The 18,724-nt window shown below is 39.5% G+C and overlaps 1 protein-coding gene across 2 annotated transcripts; it reads left to right on the top strand.

Moving 5' to 3' along the window:
- Positions 1-502: 502 nt before the first annotated feature.
- On the top strand, positions 503-18,676 carry LOC122992554 (solute carrier family 35 member F5-like). 2 transcript variants are annotated; one of them, XM_044366383.1, is made up of 16 exons: positions 503-663; positions 1,314-1,411; positions 1,958-2,099; positions 3,304-3,453; positions 4,507-4,569; positions 4,730-4,811; positions 5,257-5,450; positions 5,779-5,860; positions 7,324-7,411; positions 10,368-10,432; positions 10,516-10,620; positions 10,710-10,869; positions 11,052-11,142; positions 11,609-11,763; positions 15,112-15,212; positions 18,344-18,676. In XM_044366383.1, exons 3-15 carry the CDS (start codon positions 1,965-1,967, stop codon positions 15,191-15,193), a joined length of 1,452 nt encoding a protein of 483 aa, XP_044222318.1. In that variant the 5' UTR covers positions 503-663; positions 1,314-1,411; positions 1,958-1,964; the 3' UTR covers positions 15,194-15,212; positions 18,344-18,676. The 2 variants fall into 2 exon arrangements, with proteins under 2 accessions (XP_044222318.1, XP_044222319.1); XM_044366384.1 differs by having other exon boundaries at positions 510-663; positions 5,260-5,450.
- Positions 18,677-18,724: the final 48 nt, after the last annotated feature.

Here is an 18,724-nt window from a genome sequence, read left to right on the forward strand (position 1 = left end):
AATAAAGCCCCTTTGAACTGAAATTAAAACTGAATTTAACATGCAGCATGAAAGGACAGGTTCACAAATTTTTCAAGTCTGTCTTCAAACACACTGATTCCCAACTTCGGGGTCCCGCCCCCCACTAGAGGCTTCACAGTGGGCCACAAGGCCTTCTTGATTTGAAGGGGTCTAAGAAAACTAAATAAATACAGTATATCATATCTCATCAATTTCTGTGAAGAGAATAACTAAATGTAATTCTTATTTTTAAAGTCAAGATTGTTATTTAAGACATAAACTTAAAAAATGAACACAAGCTATGTTCACTGACCCTTCACTCTCTGCTAAATTACCTTGTCCTGTATTAGAAGAGTACACAGTTAAATCTATCTATCTATCTATCTATCTATCTATCTATCTATCTATCTATCTATCTATCTATCTATCTATCTATCTATCTATCTATCTATCTAATATTCGCCACTTTAAGACACCATTTCCCAGAAATCTCTGCACCACATAAGTGATGTCACCTGATCAAGAAGAGGGTGTGCTAATGTTTACAACCACTGGGCTGTCAATAAGTTTATCGCAGTAACTGTGATTTTGTCGATATTTGAGCAATAGATGAAAAGAAAAGTAAACAATGACGCAAACTAAATGACTTCTTCTCGCATGCAGGTAAGAAAAGCACCTTAATTGAGCATTTTTTTTATTTCTTAATCAATACAAGCTGGTTAGCGCTTAGCTAGCCCGTCAACGTTAGTTTTCTGACATTGATAAACAACTAAACGTTGCACAACAATGTTAACGTGACTGACTCATGTTAACTAGACAGATTAGCTGGACTTGCAAGGACTCCTTTCTATGAACTATTAACGTTACATTTAAACACTAAGCAGTAGTTGCTGACCTCTAGTCTGTAACAGTTAAATTGCTACTAAAACAGCTAGCTTGCAAGCTATTTCGTTAGCTTTCAGTCGTTGAGGAGGCAGCTCAACTCACCACGAGAAGTTTAATCTGGATTTACTCATAGCTACACAGTACCAGATGGAAAACTGCACATTTACTAACTATTATAATGTGTTTCTTACAGTACAGCTCTACACACTCTGTTAAACCTGCAGCCATCCACAGCTGATATTTAGCCACTTTGCACTTACTGCAATACTTGCATTTATCACCTAGGAAAGTCGACATGCAAACATATTTTTCTTTAATAAGTCTTTGGTGGCTTTACAGTCACGTAGCATTTCCACTGCTGTTTGCTCAGACGTTGCAGAAACAGTGCAGTACAGAGTAACATCAGTTCTGTTTTCTTTTTGTGGCAGGTTTATGTCCACTGTGAGCCGCCTGGTTGGTCTTGACTCACACTGACTGAGCTGACATCTGGAAAGAACATTTCAGTGTAAATTTACTCGTTAAACAGGTGCGTATTGCAATGTGAAAATGCTTTTGCTCTTAGAGTATTGTATCTTTTACTTTTACGCTGTCTTACTACAACTCTGGCTTGCTGGATTATTGACCAGTATGACAGGTTTGTGTTGACACTGGCTGTTGTGTTCACTGTCACAGTCCCGCACAATCAGAGAGGCTTTGAGAGGCTGTTGTTAATCGTCACTTTAGACTACTTAATGTAATGAAACAGAGCTAAACAGCCCATCACAATTTCTCTGAAGCTGAGCCGATGTCTTCGAGTTGCATTTTTTTTGTCAGACCAACAGTCCAAAACACAAAGATATTAAATTTACAAAGATATAGAACAGAGAGATGCAGGAAATCCTCACATTTTTGAAGCTGGTTCCAGTAAATGTTTGGTTTCTGAGTTTGATAAATGGCTTAAAACAATTTGTCCAAATAGTTTGTGATCAATCAAAAAATGTAATACGTCATACATCATATTTGCATGATTTCTGTATTTCAGTATTGGTAACTTGACCATGTTTGTGTTCATCCATGCATCTCTTATCACCAGCGTCCCGATGGAGTGGGTGTTCATCATGAACCGGATGAGCTCTCAGGGCAGCTCGGCAGCCCAGCGGAGACGAATGGCGCTCGGGGTGGTGATACTCCTGCTGGTGGATGTCATCTGGGTAGCTTCTTCGGAGCTAACATCGGTAAGTCAGAGTCGCTCAGTTTTCCCAAACCTACCGGTGCAAAATGGGTTACAGTAATGAAATGAGAGAGGAGGTGCAGATGTACTCAATTACCAGAGTGTGTTGAGATGTTCTGGGATCAGGAACTTGATTATGTGTTTGAACCGTTTGCATGACATAACTTTGACCTTCTGCCCTCGAACATGTGGTTGATAAAGTACTCAAAGCCTTAACTAGTGAATATCACTACTGCAACGCCGTTAAACTTGAAAGTCCAAAATCTAAATTTTTACTTATGTTTAATTAATTGTATTTTATTTATTTGTACATTAAAAAGATATTTTTTAATTTTAGTAAAAAAAAAAACCCGGCATATACTCAGCTATACATGAATTCAAAGTGATCTCTCCTAAAAACTCAAGACAAGATAAACAGAATTACATTAAGTGAGACTAATGAGGAGTTTAAAAACTGTTTCAAAGTAAAGAAGAAAGAGAATGAATTCCACAAAACAGCCTTTTTATCTAAATGAAGATTTATCCACATTACTGGAACATAAATGAAGATGTTCAGACTGTCTAGAATATGAATAAATGCTTGAATTAGTCTTTTTCATTCCATTTTAGTGCTGAAATAACATTTCATAAATGAACATACAAGTTAATTCTTACTAAAGACAGATAAAAGTTAAAGATTGTGGAAAAAGTGGAGCTGAGGATTTATGACGATAATAATTATTTTGAACTATAAACAGTTTGAGATTTGAGGAATATGTAAGTTTACTCATATTAGTAATAAAATGCTAAGTGTTCCCTTTTCTATAATGTTAAATTATTGATGTGTTGAACATTATAGGTGCTCTAATTACCTGCTGGACAGTTTAAACTAGAGACCATCTCAAAGCAATCAGAGAGATTTACTGGATAAAATACGCAGCGATTCCCTCTGCAATGTTGTGGAATGAAAGTATCAAGTGTTTGGTTATATTACTTTCCTCCTGTGCTCTATACTATAAATATAACTGGACAAACTAGAAATGCAAAAGAACACACAGTACAGCAAACAGCAGGAGAGCTCTGTGAGGTTAAACATATTTAAATTGAGAGTGCAGACCTGTGGAGCCAAACCTGCTGCTCGAAGGCATAAAAATGAAGACTTTCCAGCCTGCAACGCACGTCGGTCGACTAATAAACAAACTGCTTTCTCCTGTTTATTCTTCCCGCAGTACATTTTCAAGCGACAGGAGTACAACAAACCCTTCTTCAGCACCTTCACCAAAACCTCCATGTTTGTGCTGTATTTGCTGGGTTTCCTGTTGTGGCGGCCCTGGAGGCAGCAGTGTACCGGCACTTTGAAACGCCGGCACTCTGCGTTTGTAAGTAGTCAAACTACACTCTCACCACATGAGGGCGCTACTCTCTTAAAGGATAACTTCACTGTTTTTCAACCCACTCCTTACTAAATGTGTTTTTTTTATTTAAGACTCTGCATTTCACAACATCTCATTTTGAGAAGTCCTGCTGCAAGAAACCATTCTTTCTTTCTTTCTTTCTTGTGACATCTGCTTGAAAGCTGCAGAAAACATTATAAGAAGTGACTGTTTTTGTGATTGGTGAGTCAGTCTGGCTACACTTCAATAAGCAGATGATCCTGTTTTTTCAAGTCCTAAAAGATTGTCACGTTGGACCATGTTTGAGTCCAGTAAAAAGGTTCTTTTCTCGCAAATAAAATGATTTTTTTTGTGCTATTCACATTCAGAAATGATTACGAACAACATTTTAACAGAGTTTGGGTTGTAAAACAGTGAATCTGTCCTTTAAGACAAAATGTAAATGGTTAAAAGGACGAGTTTTTCAAGTCTTTTCTAAAACAGCAGTCAGATGACCGAATGAGCACTGAAACAGGTTCCTCCCGTTCATACCGACCATTAGAAGATCCCTTCATAATGCACTTACAATGTACATCCACAGTCCTCCTCCTCTGCAAAAATGTATTTAAAAGTTTATCTGCAGATAATATAAAGCTTTGACAGTCTGAGTCAGTCCAATAAAGTGGATATCTTACAGGGTTTTTTTGTGTCTCCAAGGACAGTGTTATTCAGCTGCAGTTGAAGGATCGTAACAAGAAAAGGGAATTTAGCAGTAAAAAGACTGTAACTTTGAAAGATGTTGACTTGATTTGACCCATGTGGGTGTTAAACTTTAAATACATTTTTGCACAGAAGGAGGACTGTGGATTTTGTTCCCCATCACATATATATTGTAAGTGCATTATGAAGGGATCTTCTAATGATTACAGCAAGAAAAACAGGTTTTAATGTTCATTTGGGCTCCTGACTGTTGTGAACCCGTCCTATGAAGTCAGAATTTTTGGTTATCATCTGTAAGTTGATTTTTTAAATTATTTTTTTAATTGCATCTTTCTACAGTTTGCTGATGCTGAGGCGTACTTTGCCTCCTGCACCACTGACACCACTGTGAACAACTGTTTGGTACGTAGTTTAAATAAAGACTCTACTAGTTGAAGGTGTAACGTGTGTTGACGGCTAATCTGTCGGCAGTGGAGGAGTCACTTTTTTAAGGGTTGGTGTAGCAGCAGCGTCAAACTCTTTCACAGCTATAAACGACCGACTTTCTTTCCGTCTCGTGCAGAGTGAACCGCTGTATGTGCCGGTGAAGTTCCAGGACGTCCCTGCAGATCACTCAAATTGTTTAATTGGAGACTGTGAATCTTGTGAGTACACGGCCGACGTCGTCTCTGTTTTTAAAAGAGAACATGAAGCATTTTAACTTCTGATTGTTTTAAAGACTTCATGAGTATTTTCATTCATTCATTTCATTTCATTGTTGAAATATAACATTTGACCAACAGAAGGTGCTGCTGAGCTATGAAAATACAGTATTTACTATGAGAAACAGCTTTCTGACTATCAGACTTTGTTCTCTTTCACATACCGTCATACTTTCAAACCAAACATGAGGATTACACTGTTTTTCCTTCTCAGAGCAGTGGAAAAAAACCTGATAAATGTTTTTGGATATCAGTGTATCACACTTAACTGCTGCAGTTTTCATATGATTGTGTTCAGCCCAGTCGTGCATTAGTGCATCAGTAAAATAAGACGTGTTTCTCTCTGCCTCCATCAGTTCACTCCTCTCTCTCCTTTTCTACCTTCCAGCAGCTTCCAAAAAGCAGCGAGTGCGTTTTAGTAACATAATGGAGGTGCGTCAGCTGCCCTCTACTCAAGCCCTGGAGGCCAAACTGTCCCGTATGTCCTACCCAGCCGCCAAGGACCATGAGGCCATGTTGCGCACGGTGGGCAAGCTAACCGTCACCGATGTAGCCAAAATCAGCTTCTTCTTCTGCTTCGTGGTGAGTACAAGTTCGCTTTTGAATTAAAAGGTACAGTTTGTAGGATTTAGTGGCATCTAGCGGTGAGGATTGAGGATTGAAACCAACGTAAAGTAGAATTATCAACTTTCTGCCTCGTAAAAGTAGAATTTATGGCAGAGCTGTTGTGTTGGATTACGTTAGATTGACCAGGTGTTCCTAATAAAGTGCCTGGTAAGTATATAATACGATACAAAACAACCACAAAGAAAGGTTACATACATTGTTTTTTTTTGTTCCTGTGTCAGACGTTATAAGATGTTTCTGATATACCGTGTGTCACATTTTCTATCCTCTGTTCCTCCTCCAGTGGTTCCTGGCTAACCTGTCGTATCAGGAAGCTCTGTCCGACACGCAGGTCGCCATCGTCAACATTCTGTCATCCACCTCAGGTGACTATTGTACCTCTTTGACAGCAAAAAATAAAACCTTTTCTGTCATCTGGAGATCTGGAGACAGTTTTACAAGCTCAAAATGCAAAATGCAGCAGCGAGACTCCTCACTGGTTCCAAGAAGAAAGACCACGTCTCCTTGATACCAGTGAAATACAGAATTGATTTTAGGATTCTGTTATTTATTTTTAAAGCTATGCAGCCAACGTCTCTGATCTCCTCAGCCCATATTCTACATCCGGTTACTCCTCCATGTTTAATGTTCTTAGTCAGATCTTCCCCCGTCTATCTCCACTTTTAAATCCCAGCTAAAGATCTGATGTCTTTGAGTCACCTTTAGTGTTAATATAATGATAAAATAGTTTAAATTTTGTCTGCTACAGTTACTATTTTTTTATATAATTATTTACCTCTGTTTTAAAATTTCTCTGTAAAGCACTTTAGTCAACACCTGCTGTACCTCCAGGTTTATATTTATATTCTGGGGCTCTACTGGAATATCTTTGCATGATTTACAGGTAAAAACTCCTTATTTATCTTATACTGGTCCTTTATGCAGCCCCTCAGTTCAGCCTCTGTCTGAAACAGATGATCGCCTGATGAACCCGCTCTATTCTGATTGGCCAACTCTTGGAAGCTGCCCCTCAGCAGACTTCTGCCAAGCCCCCAGGAACAGCACCGAGCTGTGAAGCCAATTTGACATAGCGGCCAAACAGCGTAATTACAACGTCACGTGACACTATTGGGCCCTAAAAGACTTTTTCCCATAGACTAACATTGTGAAAGAGACGTCCGTAAATCAGTGGATAATTTTTTTTGAGTATAACAACCCCCCGCGAAATGACTCATCTCACTACCAGAATTTGATCCGTTCGGTCCAAAAGCCTAAAAGAGCCACATTGGGTTCTATGGGCCCAATGAACCTGGAAGATCTGGGTAATTTTATATGCGGAAGTCGAACTTTTTTGGCTTCATGCACCACTGAGCAACTTTCATAGGAATGAACGGGGTCCTGCCTCCGACGCTGTATCCAGTTCTCTTTATACATCCATGACTTCTGCCAGCTTTCTTTACTCAAAATATAAACTTCTCAAATACATCCGTACCTGTTTGAGCCCGAATCAGACCCGAAATATGCGAGTGGACGACGCGAACAACCCGTTGAACAACCTATGTAAAAACTTTATTAACAAAGGCTACTTTAACATACGTCCACCACATGTTCTATAACTTTGACCATGTTTAAAATTGACATTCGACATCATAACAGTGTAAAAATAACAGGAAATTACAAAAAGTATGATATGTCTTCTTTAAATGAGCTCTATAGATAAACTTGAGTTGAAGACTGAAGTGAAAATGGATTGAAAAAGGTTACGTATTGTTGGCCATCATACGTTATTTTAACCTGAAGAAAAGTACTATCAGCTGTCTGATTGAACTCTCGTTCTTTCCCTCTTCAGGTCTGTTTACGCTCATCTTGGCAGCCATATTTCCCAGTAACAGCAGTGACCGTTTCACCTTGTCCAAACTGTTAGCCGTGGCGCTGAGGTAAGTGCTTAATGAAATTGCTGAATGAAAGTGCTGGCGTTTGAGGGGAGGAGGGCATGCTGGGAAGTTTCAGTACTTTGTTCAGTGTATTTGCATGAGTTGATGTATTGTTTTATGTTGTTTGTGCTTCTGTAATGTATCTCCCATGCTTTCTATTTTGTGAAAGTTTTTTTAGCTGTTGAAATTCAGTGTTATTGTATCAACCAAGAGCTTAAAAGATACAGCTGGTGGTATTTTATCTTTTTTTATTATCAAATCTCATGAAAAGACTCAAACTAACAATGGATTTACTGTGCTAACAAGTATCGTCTGTGGATCCAGTTGCACTGTTTCACAGGGTGAATTATCCTTTCATTATGATGAACACAGTCGGCGCGGTTCGTTCCTCTCAGCTTGTGGTAATTACATCTGAGTACATTTGACGCCATGTGGGTCCACAAAATCCAATCTCTCTTGTCGAGTATTGTTAGCAGACTGTTCAAACTCATCACGGTGATCAGAGTCTGACCCGACATGGTCATTTTCTCAAAGTCATTTTCTCACCGAGTAGTCAGAGATCAGGCGGTTTTATTTATTTATTACACAGAGGTAGATTCAAGGTGCCGTGCAGAGAAGTTAAAGGTAGAATCAGTAGTTCTGGAGAAAGACTGTTGATATTTGAACCAAACACCCAAACAAATACACCCCATCAGAAGCTCCGCCACCCAAATTCATGGACGTGCATCGCCATAGCGACCACCAAACAAGAAATATGTTGTAATCCAGAGTGATGCGTCAGCTGTTCCTCTCACACATGTTCGTGTGAGCACAACAGTCCGTCCACGACTCTCCGCCTCTCTGCAGCCTCCCCCAACTTCTCATCTCCGTCCACAGAAGCAGCCGTCTGTCAGCTGCAGCGGCCGGACAAACTGCCTCCACCGGGCCGACTGACAGCAGACACTTACTGAACCAAAACAGTTTGCACGTCGGCTCCGCGGGAAGAAATCAACAGTGTTTGTATTTATTGATTCACTGATACAGTTAATAAGTTTAAAAAAAACAACACATATACAGCGGGATATTTGTGTGATTTAAACAGCTGCCTGCTCTGATCACGCTTCGCTAAACGTGTCAGAAACAGACTCGGAGCGTAAAAAAAAAAAACACAGGGGTTCTCTGTGAGACTGTCTCGGATGCAGCGTGGATTAATACATTTAATAAAACGGAAGCGTATCTGTTCTGTGAGCAAACACTCTTATGTGAATTGGCCACAGCCTCTCTCTCTCTCTCTCTCCCACCGTTCAACGGCTGCTGGAGACGGGAGACTCGTCACGTCCTCACGCAGACAGCTGCTCTGATGACTTCCCCCCCCCGTCCTGTCCTGTCCTGTCCTGTGCACGAGCATGAACGCCCCCTGCTGCTGATTGGCTGGAATAGCGTGTGTTTGTTTCCCCGTTCACAGAGCCACTGCTGCTGTGTATGAACACACAGAAATAACAGCTAGCGGACTGTGAGGAGATATTCACTGAATTTGAACAAAACATGTGTTGAACAGTCTTTCTCCAGAATCACTGAATCTACATTTAAAGCAACACAAAGTTAACACAGAAGCAAAGTAAAAGATATAAAATCGATATAGAAATAAAATAAGATTAAAAATATTACAACAATATTAAGACCTTGAATTTTAAGGGCATTGAGTTAAAAGCTCCTGAGGACAATGAGGTTTTCAGTCTTGATTTCGAGGCTTCCTGAGGCCATCAGACGGTTGGTTCCGGCTCAGTGCTGCATAATGACTGAAAAATGTTTCCCCCCTTTGTTTAGATTTTACTATCAGTTCACTCCCTGGTGATCCAAGAGGTCTCGCGGGGTTATATTGCTCAAGCATATCAGTCATATATTCAGGGGCCAAATTCCATGTAGAGATTTATAAATGAGTAATAAATATCTGTGGCTTACTGGAAACCAGTGTAGAGACTTAAAGACTGGGTTGATGTGGTCTGTCCTGTTGGTTTTTGGTCAGAACTGAATTTTGAGTAAGTTGTGGGTGTCTGATGGTTTTTTTTTTAGGAAGTCTTGTCACAAGTCGATTGCGGTGATCAACTTTGCTGGAGATAAAAGCATGACTCAGTTTTTCTTAATCTTGTTTTGTCACAAGACTTTAGCTGTGATAAGTAGTTCAGCAGTGTAAACACAGAACAGCATCTCTGGTTATGCACTATGATTTGTGACAGAATAAAACAACATGATTTAATGACGTCTCTACTGGAGGAGGAGGAAATTCTCTTTTTTTCTAACCCCATTACAGACGGATAAGGTTCAGATCAAGTTGGAGTGCAGCATCTTGACAACTACTGGACAGATTTCCTTAAAATATGTCGTAGATACAGTATTCATGGTCGCCAGAGGATACTTGTCTTTGTGATGTCCTGATCGTTCTTCTAACGCCACATTCAGAACTAAAATATAAACTTTGAACACAGGATTTGATTTATTGACCCTATTATCTTGTCCTATTGCAGCATGGTATAATTTTTGCATAAGGCTGTAAGATCTGTTTTAAAATGGGGGGAAATTAGGGAAATATGCTTATTTGTTTTCTTGATTGTTACCACTTTCATGTCTGTAAATATGAATCTACAACAAGGAGACTTAGCTTAGCTTAGCATAAAGACTGGAAACAGCTAGCATGGCTCTCTCTAAAGTTCAAAAAGCCTACCAGCACCTTTTTAAAGCTCACTAATTTACACGTTATATCTCATTTGTTAAATCCAGTGTAAAAACCACAATTCCTTTTTACAGAACTCTGCTGGTACAGGTTCTGGTAGGCTGATTTTGATCCCCCCCCCCCTCCATTTCTAGTCTTTATGCTAAGCTAAGGACTTTAAAACGGAGAAGACCTCGTTTTTGTCAGAAGCAGCCCTGAACAAACAGTCTTGTTTACCTGCCTGTTCATGTTTGTATCTCTCTTGTTTAGCATGGGAGGCGTTGCCCTCGTCAGCCTCTCCAGCATGGACAACCCCGATGAGAAAGGTGTCTCAGGTAACCGCTCACGTCACGTCACCACTGGTTTCTTAAATACTGTTGAATTAATAGAGTTTTAAACGTGATTTTTTTTCCTGAAGGTTCTCTGTGGTCACTGGCCGGGGCGATACTGTACGCCGTTTACATCGTCATGATAAAGAGACGAGTGGATCGGGAGGATAAGCTCGACATTCCCATGTTCTTCGGTAAGCAGATACTCGGTTGTCGCCACCGTGGCTGACGGAGGTCGTCTTTAGAGCGGTCTAAATGTGACACTCCTGTGTTTCCGTTCCAGGGTTTGTGGGTCTGTTCAACCTGCTGCTGCTGTGGCCCGGCTTCCTCCTGCTGCACTACACGGGCTTCGAGGCCTTCGAGCTTCCCAGTCAGCTGGTGTGGACGTACATCCTCATTAACGGGCTCATCGGAACCGTTCTCTCGGAGTTCCTCTGGCTCTGGTGAGCACCTGACCCATAACGTGTTCACGTCACAACTCCTGACACCGAATTACATCTTCATAAGGACGTTTGGTGCTTTTACTGGAGCAGTTTTCTATACTGAAAGTCTAAACTGTTGTATTTGTTGGACTTATATACACAATTTCAACAATGTGACCAGTAATGTTTCTTTCTCTCCACAGGGGCTGTTTCCTCACATCATCTCTAATCGGGACTCTGGCTCTCAGCCTCACCATCCCGCTCTCTATTATAGCAGATATTTGTATGCAGAAGGTTTGTTTCCCCACTTGAGCTACTTAGCAATCATAGTTTGAAATAAGTTTCACCATGTTGTTTGTTTGGTACTGGCAAGACTCCAGTTTTGCGGAGAGAAGACCAGAGCAGATTGCAAAATGAAGAAAAGTCCTGATAATTTCAGTTTGTTTAAACATTTATCTTGAAATGTTTATGAATGTTTGTCATGTTAGTTTTAACCAAACTCCCCAGTGTTTCATCCAGTCTTCCCAGTGTTGGTTAATATGCTGGTTACGAGTCATTTGGGGATTACTGGAAGTCATGTTATTTTACACAAAAATCATTAAATATAGATTAGACATAATTTAATCAATTTAATGTTATAGTAGATATTTTCCAAGGAGAGGATCATATAATTTGTCATATTTAAACATACTTTTATAACTTATTTTAATAATCTGAAGTCCAGCAATGAAAGTGTAACCGTTTGTTTTTGTGTTGACAGGTGCGTTTCTCGTGGTTATTTTTTGCCGGGGCGGTTCCTGTCTTCCTCTCCTTCTTCATCGCTGCGCTCTTATGTCACTATAACAACTGGGACCCTGTCTTGGTGGGGCTGAGGAGAGTATACGCCTTCATCTGGAGGAAACATCGCATTCAGAGGTACAAACAATAATTTTGTTCACTAAAAAAAATTTGCATTTGGCATCAAATTCTCAAAAGTTAAAGCACCTGCTGGACCCGACCCAACCTGGGACACAAGGCTGTAATTTTGTGATTATTAATATTATTTTTTTTTAAGAGACAAAGTTATATAATTGCTCTGGAAAGACTTTCTCATGATTTTCTTGATGAATTACCGTATTGGCCTGAATATAAGACGACTCCGCTTTTCAAACAGTTGTCACTTTCACACTTGTCCTGTTGGGAAAGTTTCCCAGAGATACTATTTATCCAAGTTGAAGAGTTTTCCTCCTTGAAGGAAATAATATCATTAAAGCAGAATGTAAGACCCTCATTTATGTAGCTTTGAGACTCTGTCCAGTCAGACTGTTACAAGTGTTGAAATTATTTTCTCCAGCAGACCCCACTTTTCAGACAACCTTCAGAAACTCTTGCAGGTTAAACCGAGCTAAGAAAACACTTTTAGTGCTGACTTTAGCTGCGCCATGCAAGGCCAACCCATGATAAAATATGTCGCCACTACAGCCTCACAGCAGGGGATAACCGTGGCAAGTCATGCTCGCTGGCAGGGCTGACTGCGGCCGACCGACCTGTGATCTGACACCTCTCCTCCCCTCAGACAAGCTGACTCAACTCACGTTGTTGCTGGAGATCAGAGAGAAAGCTGTTTTATTTTAGTCTCTGTGTTCAGCTCTCAGTACTTTTGTAGCTTCTAACTGAATTTTTGTGGTTTGATGTTTAGTTTGTCTCCTGCGTCCCTGTTTGTACTTCCAGATATCTGTACCTTAACTTTTTAGTCTGGTTAACTCGACCTCTGCATCATTTTCCCTCTTGGTGCGATTCGTTTGGGCAGGTGTGAACACAGTAATCGCACTTGGGCGTAGACCAAAACAACCGCACCAAGACCCCTCAGAGGAGGTGGTCTCAGTCTGGTCCCAAATGAACTCTGGAGCAGTTCGTTTGTGGTGGGAACGTGATCCAACCTTGATCAACCAGAGACTGAATCAAAGTCGAACCTGGACTAGTGAATTGTAGTATGTTGTATTTCGTCAGTGGACCTTCTTCTTGTGTTAATTTTCTTGCTCCTGCCCCAGACGCATCTGACCAATGAATGAAGTCAACGTTCTCACGTGGCTTCTGGTGTTGAATTTTGGTTCGCTCTGATTTTTCTCTGTGAAAAGAAACAGAACCAAGTTCACCAACTCATCAACTGATTTGGACCAGAGCGAAAGAACTATAGGTGTGAAAACGTCCTGTTTCCTGATCGTTTTCAGTCATGTTGGAGTTGTGTTAAGTCACCGCTGATGAAAACCCAACATTTCCTTGTTTTGCTGTTTCAAATTAAAAGCTTTTAAATGATAAAGTGATTAATGGGAGACTTTTATTGTGAAGAATTTATAGGAAATCGAAGTTGAACCTGGACTAGTGCATTGTAGTATGTTGTATTTGGTCAGTGGACCTCCTTCAGGACCTTCCTCCTGTGTTAATGTTCTTGCTCCTGCCCAAGATACATCTAATCAATGAATGAAGTCAACGTTCTCACGTGGCTTGTGGTGCTGCATTTTGGCTCGCTTGGATTTTTCTCTGTGTGAAAAGAAACAGAACCAAGTTCACCAACTCATCAACTGATTTTGACCAGAACGAAAGAACTATAGGTGTGAAAACGTCCTGTTTCCTGATCGCTTTCAGTCATGTCGGAGTCGTGTTAAGTCACCGCTGATGAAAACCCAACATTTCCTTGTTTTGCTGTTTCAAATTAAAAGCTTGTAAATGATAAAATAACGGGAGACTTTTATCGTGAAGAATTTATATGAAGAGCTTCGTTAACGGTGCTGTTCTAATGCAAAAAAACCATTTGACACAAGATCTGGAGATATTTGGAGCTATTGGATCAGTAAATCAGTCGTAGAGAGGACACAGTGAGATGTTTGATGAAGAGCTGCAGGACAACAGGCTCTGCATTTCTGCTAACAGCTCACCTCCAACAGGTAAACAACTTGTTTTACTTTGCCGTGCTGTGCTGTGGAAAAACAATCACAGCTTGTGCCAGCTTGACTCAAGTGCTCCCAGCATGGCTCGGCACGACCAACCCCGAACACCATAAACAGACTGGAAGAAACTCGCTAGCCTAGCAACACTGAGGCTACAAACTACCCATAATGCAGTGCTCTCTGTAGGTGTTACAGCAGTATACTTTCATTTGAAAAGGATCTTGTGAGCACGTCAAATAAAAGACAACTCACACTTGTCAGAAATATCGTCTTGCAACATCACGTGCATTTGGAAATACTCCAACCCACAAAAAAATATCCCGAACAGACCAGACACATGAGCAGATGACGGGATGCTGAACTCACGGCAACTTTACTACAAGGTCATGACTGTGTCACTTTTAACAAACATAAAGGCGATGAAGCGTTCTTTCTGAGGGATTATCAATCACAAGAAAGTCTCAAATCTCTGCAATTTAATTTTCATAAAATACCTGATTATGAACGGCCTAATATAATATAATAGAAGGCTAAAAGGATAAACTTGACTCGCTTAAGGAATACATAACCACTGGAGCTAAAAAAAAAAAAGCCACTTTCTGCTGTTTTAGGTAAATGGAGACAAAAAAAAGGGTTTCCTGTTTTACTTTGACTACTGCAGAATTATCTTCTCAGAATAATCACATTAATATATCAACACCAAAAACTGTCACTTCCAGGTGTCTTTCTTTTTCTCAATAGGTTGTTAGTCATCTGTCTTTGTAGCATCGAATGCGGTTACTATGGCATCGGTGACGCAATTGAGAAAAGAGTGTAAACAGGCGTGCAAGCCTAATGGATGGAAGTGCTACTCTTAGGAATTTGTTAAAAGCAAATGGAAGTTATTTCTATACACAAACACATCTGGGACCTAAGTGAGATTGCACTCGAATCTGTGCAGGAAGTGATTTTGTGATGAAAACGTTTTTTCAATTGAGAGCTTCCAAAGTTTTAAATGGAGAGCGAGTTGTTGTTGTTTCATTGTGTTACAGTATGTGACCCATTAAAAGATGATTTGACCTTAACGCTGACAGACACTTAAAGTCTTTTCTTCTGTGACATTTTTACAAGGACAATAGACTCCCATTTGTAGCTCACAGCCTCGCCGCATTAAGTCTGTAATCAGATGTACATGCTTGACTGAATATCCCCTCTGCGGCAGTTACGCTCTCCATTCTTCTGTGAACGCTTGTTCCCATTTGCTGAGGGATGATTATAATAATGATGGTTGTCAAAATGATGACTGTGATGATGATTGACACCTCGTTTCCCCCCCCTCCTTCTTCCTCCCCACCAGACTGCCGGAAGACAGCGAGCAGTGTGAAAGCCTTATTCCTCTACACACCGTCTCCCCAAACGAAGGAAGCTTCTGTTCGTGATCCAACGGTCAAACACAAAGTAAAGCACTCTGTTCTTCTTCCTGCTTTTGACTGGTGTGACTGGTGTGTTAGTGTGTAAATGTGAAGAAGAGCTGCAACGGTTAATCGATGGACAGAAAATGAATCAGCAGCTACTTTGATAATTGATAAATCGTTTGTTGCTCATAGAGAGAAGAAATATATATATGGAGGCCACATTTTACTATATTGAGGATTCAAAGGGCTATTTCATATGAATCAACCAAAAACATGGGAACGAATTTGTATCTTGTGTGCACGCCAAAGCATTTTAAGTGCTTGATGTAGTAAAACGTGGCCTTGATATATACTTTTTTTTTTTTTTTTTCTCTCTATGACCACTCCAGGGCTCTGTAGTTCTGAGCAATTTTTGAAGAGAAAAAAATAATAAAACTCTTAAATGTGAATATTTTCTGGTTTCTTTAGTCCTCTATGACAGTAAACTGAATATATTTGGGATTGTGGACTGTTGGTCGGGACAAAACAAGACATTTTTATCATCTTTGCCTCCTTTTTGCATTAATTGATTAATTGTTTGGTCTATAAAATGTCCGAAAACGGTGAAAAATGTGTTTCCCAAAGCCTAAAATGACGTCCTCAAATGTCTTGTTTTGTCCCGAACAAACAGTCTCAACCTGAAGATGTTCAGTTTACTGTCATAGAAGATGAAAGCAAACAGAAAATATTCTCATTTAAGAAGCTGGAACCAGAGAATTTTGGATATTTTTTCTTAAAAAATGACTCAAAATGATTAATAAGTTATCTAAATAGTTAATCAATTAATTTTCAGTCGAATGACTAATCAGGCCAAGTCCATTTTTATTTATGTAGCCCAATATCACAACTTTGCCTCAGAGGGGCTTTACAATCTGTACAGCAACACAACATCCTCTATTCTTACATCCTTGATTAGAATGAGGAAAAACTTGATTAACTTGAAGAACAATTAATCAACTAATCATTGCAGCTCTAGATTTAAGTAATCTGCAACTTAATTATATAATTAAGACCAATGAAAAGCCCTTTGTTGACTCATTTGGTGACAGTTGAACTAACTGCAGCCTCTATGCTTTTATGTTAATAATGGATCAAATGTTTAATATGAAATGAGTCTCTGACAGTCATCACCAGACTCTGCTGTTCTTCTCAACTCCTCTCAGCTTTAAAGCCTTTTCCAGCCTACAATAGTCGCTTTTTATCAACCTCGTTTCCAACCGCAGCAGGCAGCAGTTTTCAGGGAAAAAGCTTCAATAAACCAGCCGTCCACGTCCTGCTCAGCACCAAACAACAAACACACAAAGTTAACAACTAGCTGCTGAACACAGAGGAGCATTTAACAGCTTAAAGAGCCAAATATATCACTCAGGAGTTAAACCAAAAACTAAAGATGATGTTGATTCATGCTTTCTGGATGTCTAAATAGGTGATTTAAGGTAATTCATGTAAATAATAAGTTTTATTTTTAGCTTGTTCTGCTTCCCAGAACGCCCCCCTAAAAAAATGTAAATGAAGCATCTTTAATGATAAACTTTGAATAGACTTGTTTTCCAAACCGGACCAGACGAGTTAACGAGAACTCAGACTCTCTGGCCGCTGTTTCTCTTTGAACATCTGTCATGCATTTGTCAGACGCCCTCAGTGTTTGGACATGGTGATGATCAAGAGAGACAGAAGACGAGCAGGACAGGATGATCGTCACGTAAATATTTTAAAATCTTAGATTGGCCACCCACTCCACAAAGTCTGCGTCTCTTCACTATTCATAGGTTTAGTCAGGCTTTGCTCATCTGCCTCCCAAAGCCGCAAAAGTAATTGCCGGCAGGGCAGAGAGAGATTTCTGAACTCGGCATGTGGCTTCTAATAAAGGAGTTAGAGGGAGGGAATGAAAACAGTACAATTTAGGATAGACTTAAGCCTGTCTGCTGGGTGTGTTGTGTCTAACGGAGGAGATGAGTTTGTGTCTGTCACATCTGTGGATCCGCATGCATAGAAGTGAAGCTGCAACTGAGGATTATTTCACTATGGATCCACTCTTTGATTATTTGTTTCAGTTAACTTATTTAATTGTTTCATCTATACAGTGTCAAAAAAAATACCCATCAGAGCCGAATTTAGCATCTTCACTTTGCTTGTTTTGTCCAAAACCTCCCAAATATTCAATTCATAAGAATATAAAAAGAGAAATCCTTATTTTAGAGAAGTTGGACCCTTTTTTGAATTTATGAATGATGAATGAACAGGATGTTATTAATACGGGAACCATTAGTACCATCAACTCTGAATATTATGCTCAAACACCAAAAGGAAAATCTCTTTATTTATTTATTTATTTATTTATTTATTATCTACAATGACAGAAATAAAATTCTAGCAGGGGAATAATGAATCCTTAAAGTAGCCAAATTATTTAATGCTTCTATTTAATGGCTTTTATTGATTTAAAGAGGTAAAGTTGAGGGAATGAAGGGAGGAGAGATAGACGGGGGAACGAAAGGCTGGACGTTAACCGCTTAAAGAAGTCAAATTTAAATATATTTCATGTTAAAATACCAGAATGAGCCACTTGAGCCCTTTTCAGACGGGTAATATGTATAAAAAATATGTATAAAATCTACTAAAAACCACTCAGCTCTGTAAATTTCATCTGTGTTCTACTTATTAGCGCAGGTAGTCGTGCTTTTAATTTGACAAGTTTACATTATTAATTTCTAGTTGACGTTGTGGGTGTGTGTGATGTGCTGTTGTGTGTTTTTTGCTTTGTACTGTTTGTTGTTGTGCTGTTGTATGTTTTGATCGTGGGGGGACCGCGGATGTAAGTTAGCTTTGAGCTAACTCTGGTACAGTACATCATTTATAACTACTAATAGTAACATTACTGGCTTCATCAAGCTGTTAGAGTTATATAGATTACTTGTTAATGTTCATTATGACTTATTATCAGTTGAATGTTGTTGAGAAAAGTCAAAGTTTATTTATTTAAAGTACAAAATAACACCAGCGTGTCTCAATACACGTAAAAACAGTATTAAAAGAATTGATCTGTAGATATTTCTCTGTATAAAATCTGCACATAATTCTTGTTTGGCTCCACTTTCTCATCCTGTTTTGTTTTTTTGTCTTTTGTGTCTCAAGGTGGCAGACGTGGATCTCGCTGAGCTGACAATCTGGAAGCTTTCAGAGACGATGAACTACCGCAGTGCCTACGATTAAAGCTATTTATTTTCTACAGTGTTCAGACCGCCCATCCATTTCTACATACACGCTCGACCGAGGAGCTGTTTTTACTTTTTTTTTTTTTTTTTGACGCATCTGTTTAAAAAAAAAAAAGAAAAAAGAAAAGAAACTCTTATGGTACTCAAGGTGCTGGACATTATCAGTGATTACTAATAGTGTCATGTGACCAAATGAACTGGTACATGTTGAACTTGATCAGAACACTAATAGAGGTGGAGCGTTTGTTTTTTTTTTAAAAAAAAGGTCTGAATCAATGGAAAGGAGATTGTTCTCATCAAT

The sequence above is a fragment of the Thunnus albacares genome, chromosome 11 (genome assembly GCF_914725855.1).
Source record: "Thunnus albacares chromosome 11, fThuAlb1.1, whole genome shotgun sequence".
Taxonomy (NCBI): Eukaryota; Metazoa; Chordata; class Actinopteri; order Scombriformes; family Scombridae; genus Thunnus; species Thunnus albacares.

Bases quoted from the DNA above. Each gene is read 5' to 3' on its own strand.
- LOC122992554 (XM_044366383.1), top strand. From the start codon at position 1,965: ATGGAGTGGGTGTTCATCATGAACCGGATGAGCTCTCAGGGCAGCTCG. The intron at 5,451-5,778 runs GTGAGTACAAGT...TTCCTCCTCCAG, and splicing joins GCTTCTTCTTCTGCTTCGTG to TGGTTCCTGGCTAACCTGTC. The intron at 10,870-11,051 runs GTGAGCACCTGA...TTCTCTCCACAG, and splicing joins TCGGAGTTCCTCTGGCTCTG to GGGCTGTTTCCTCACATCAT.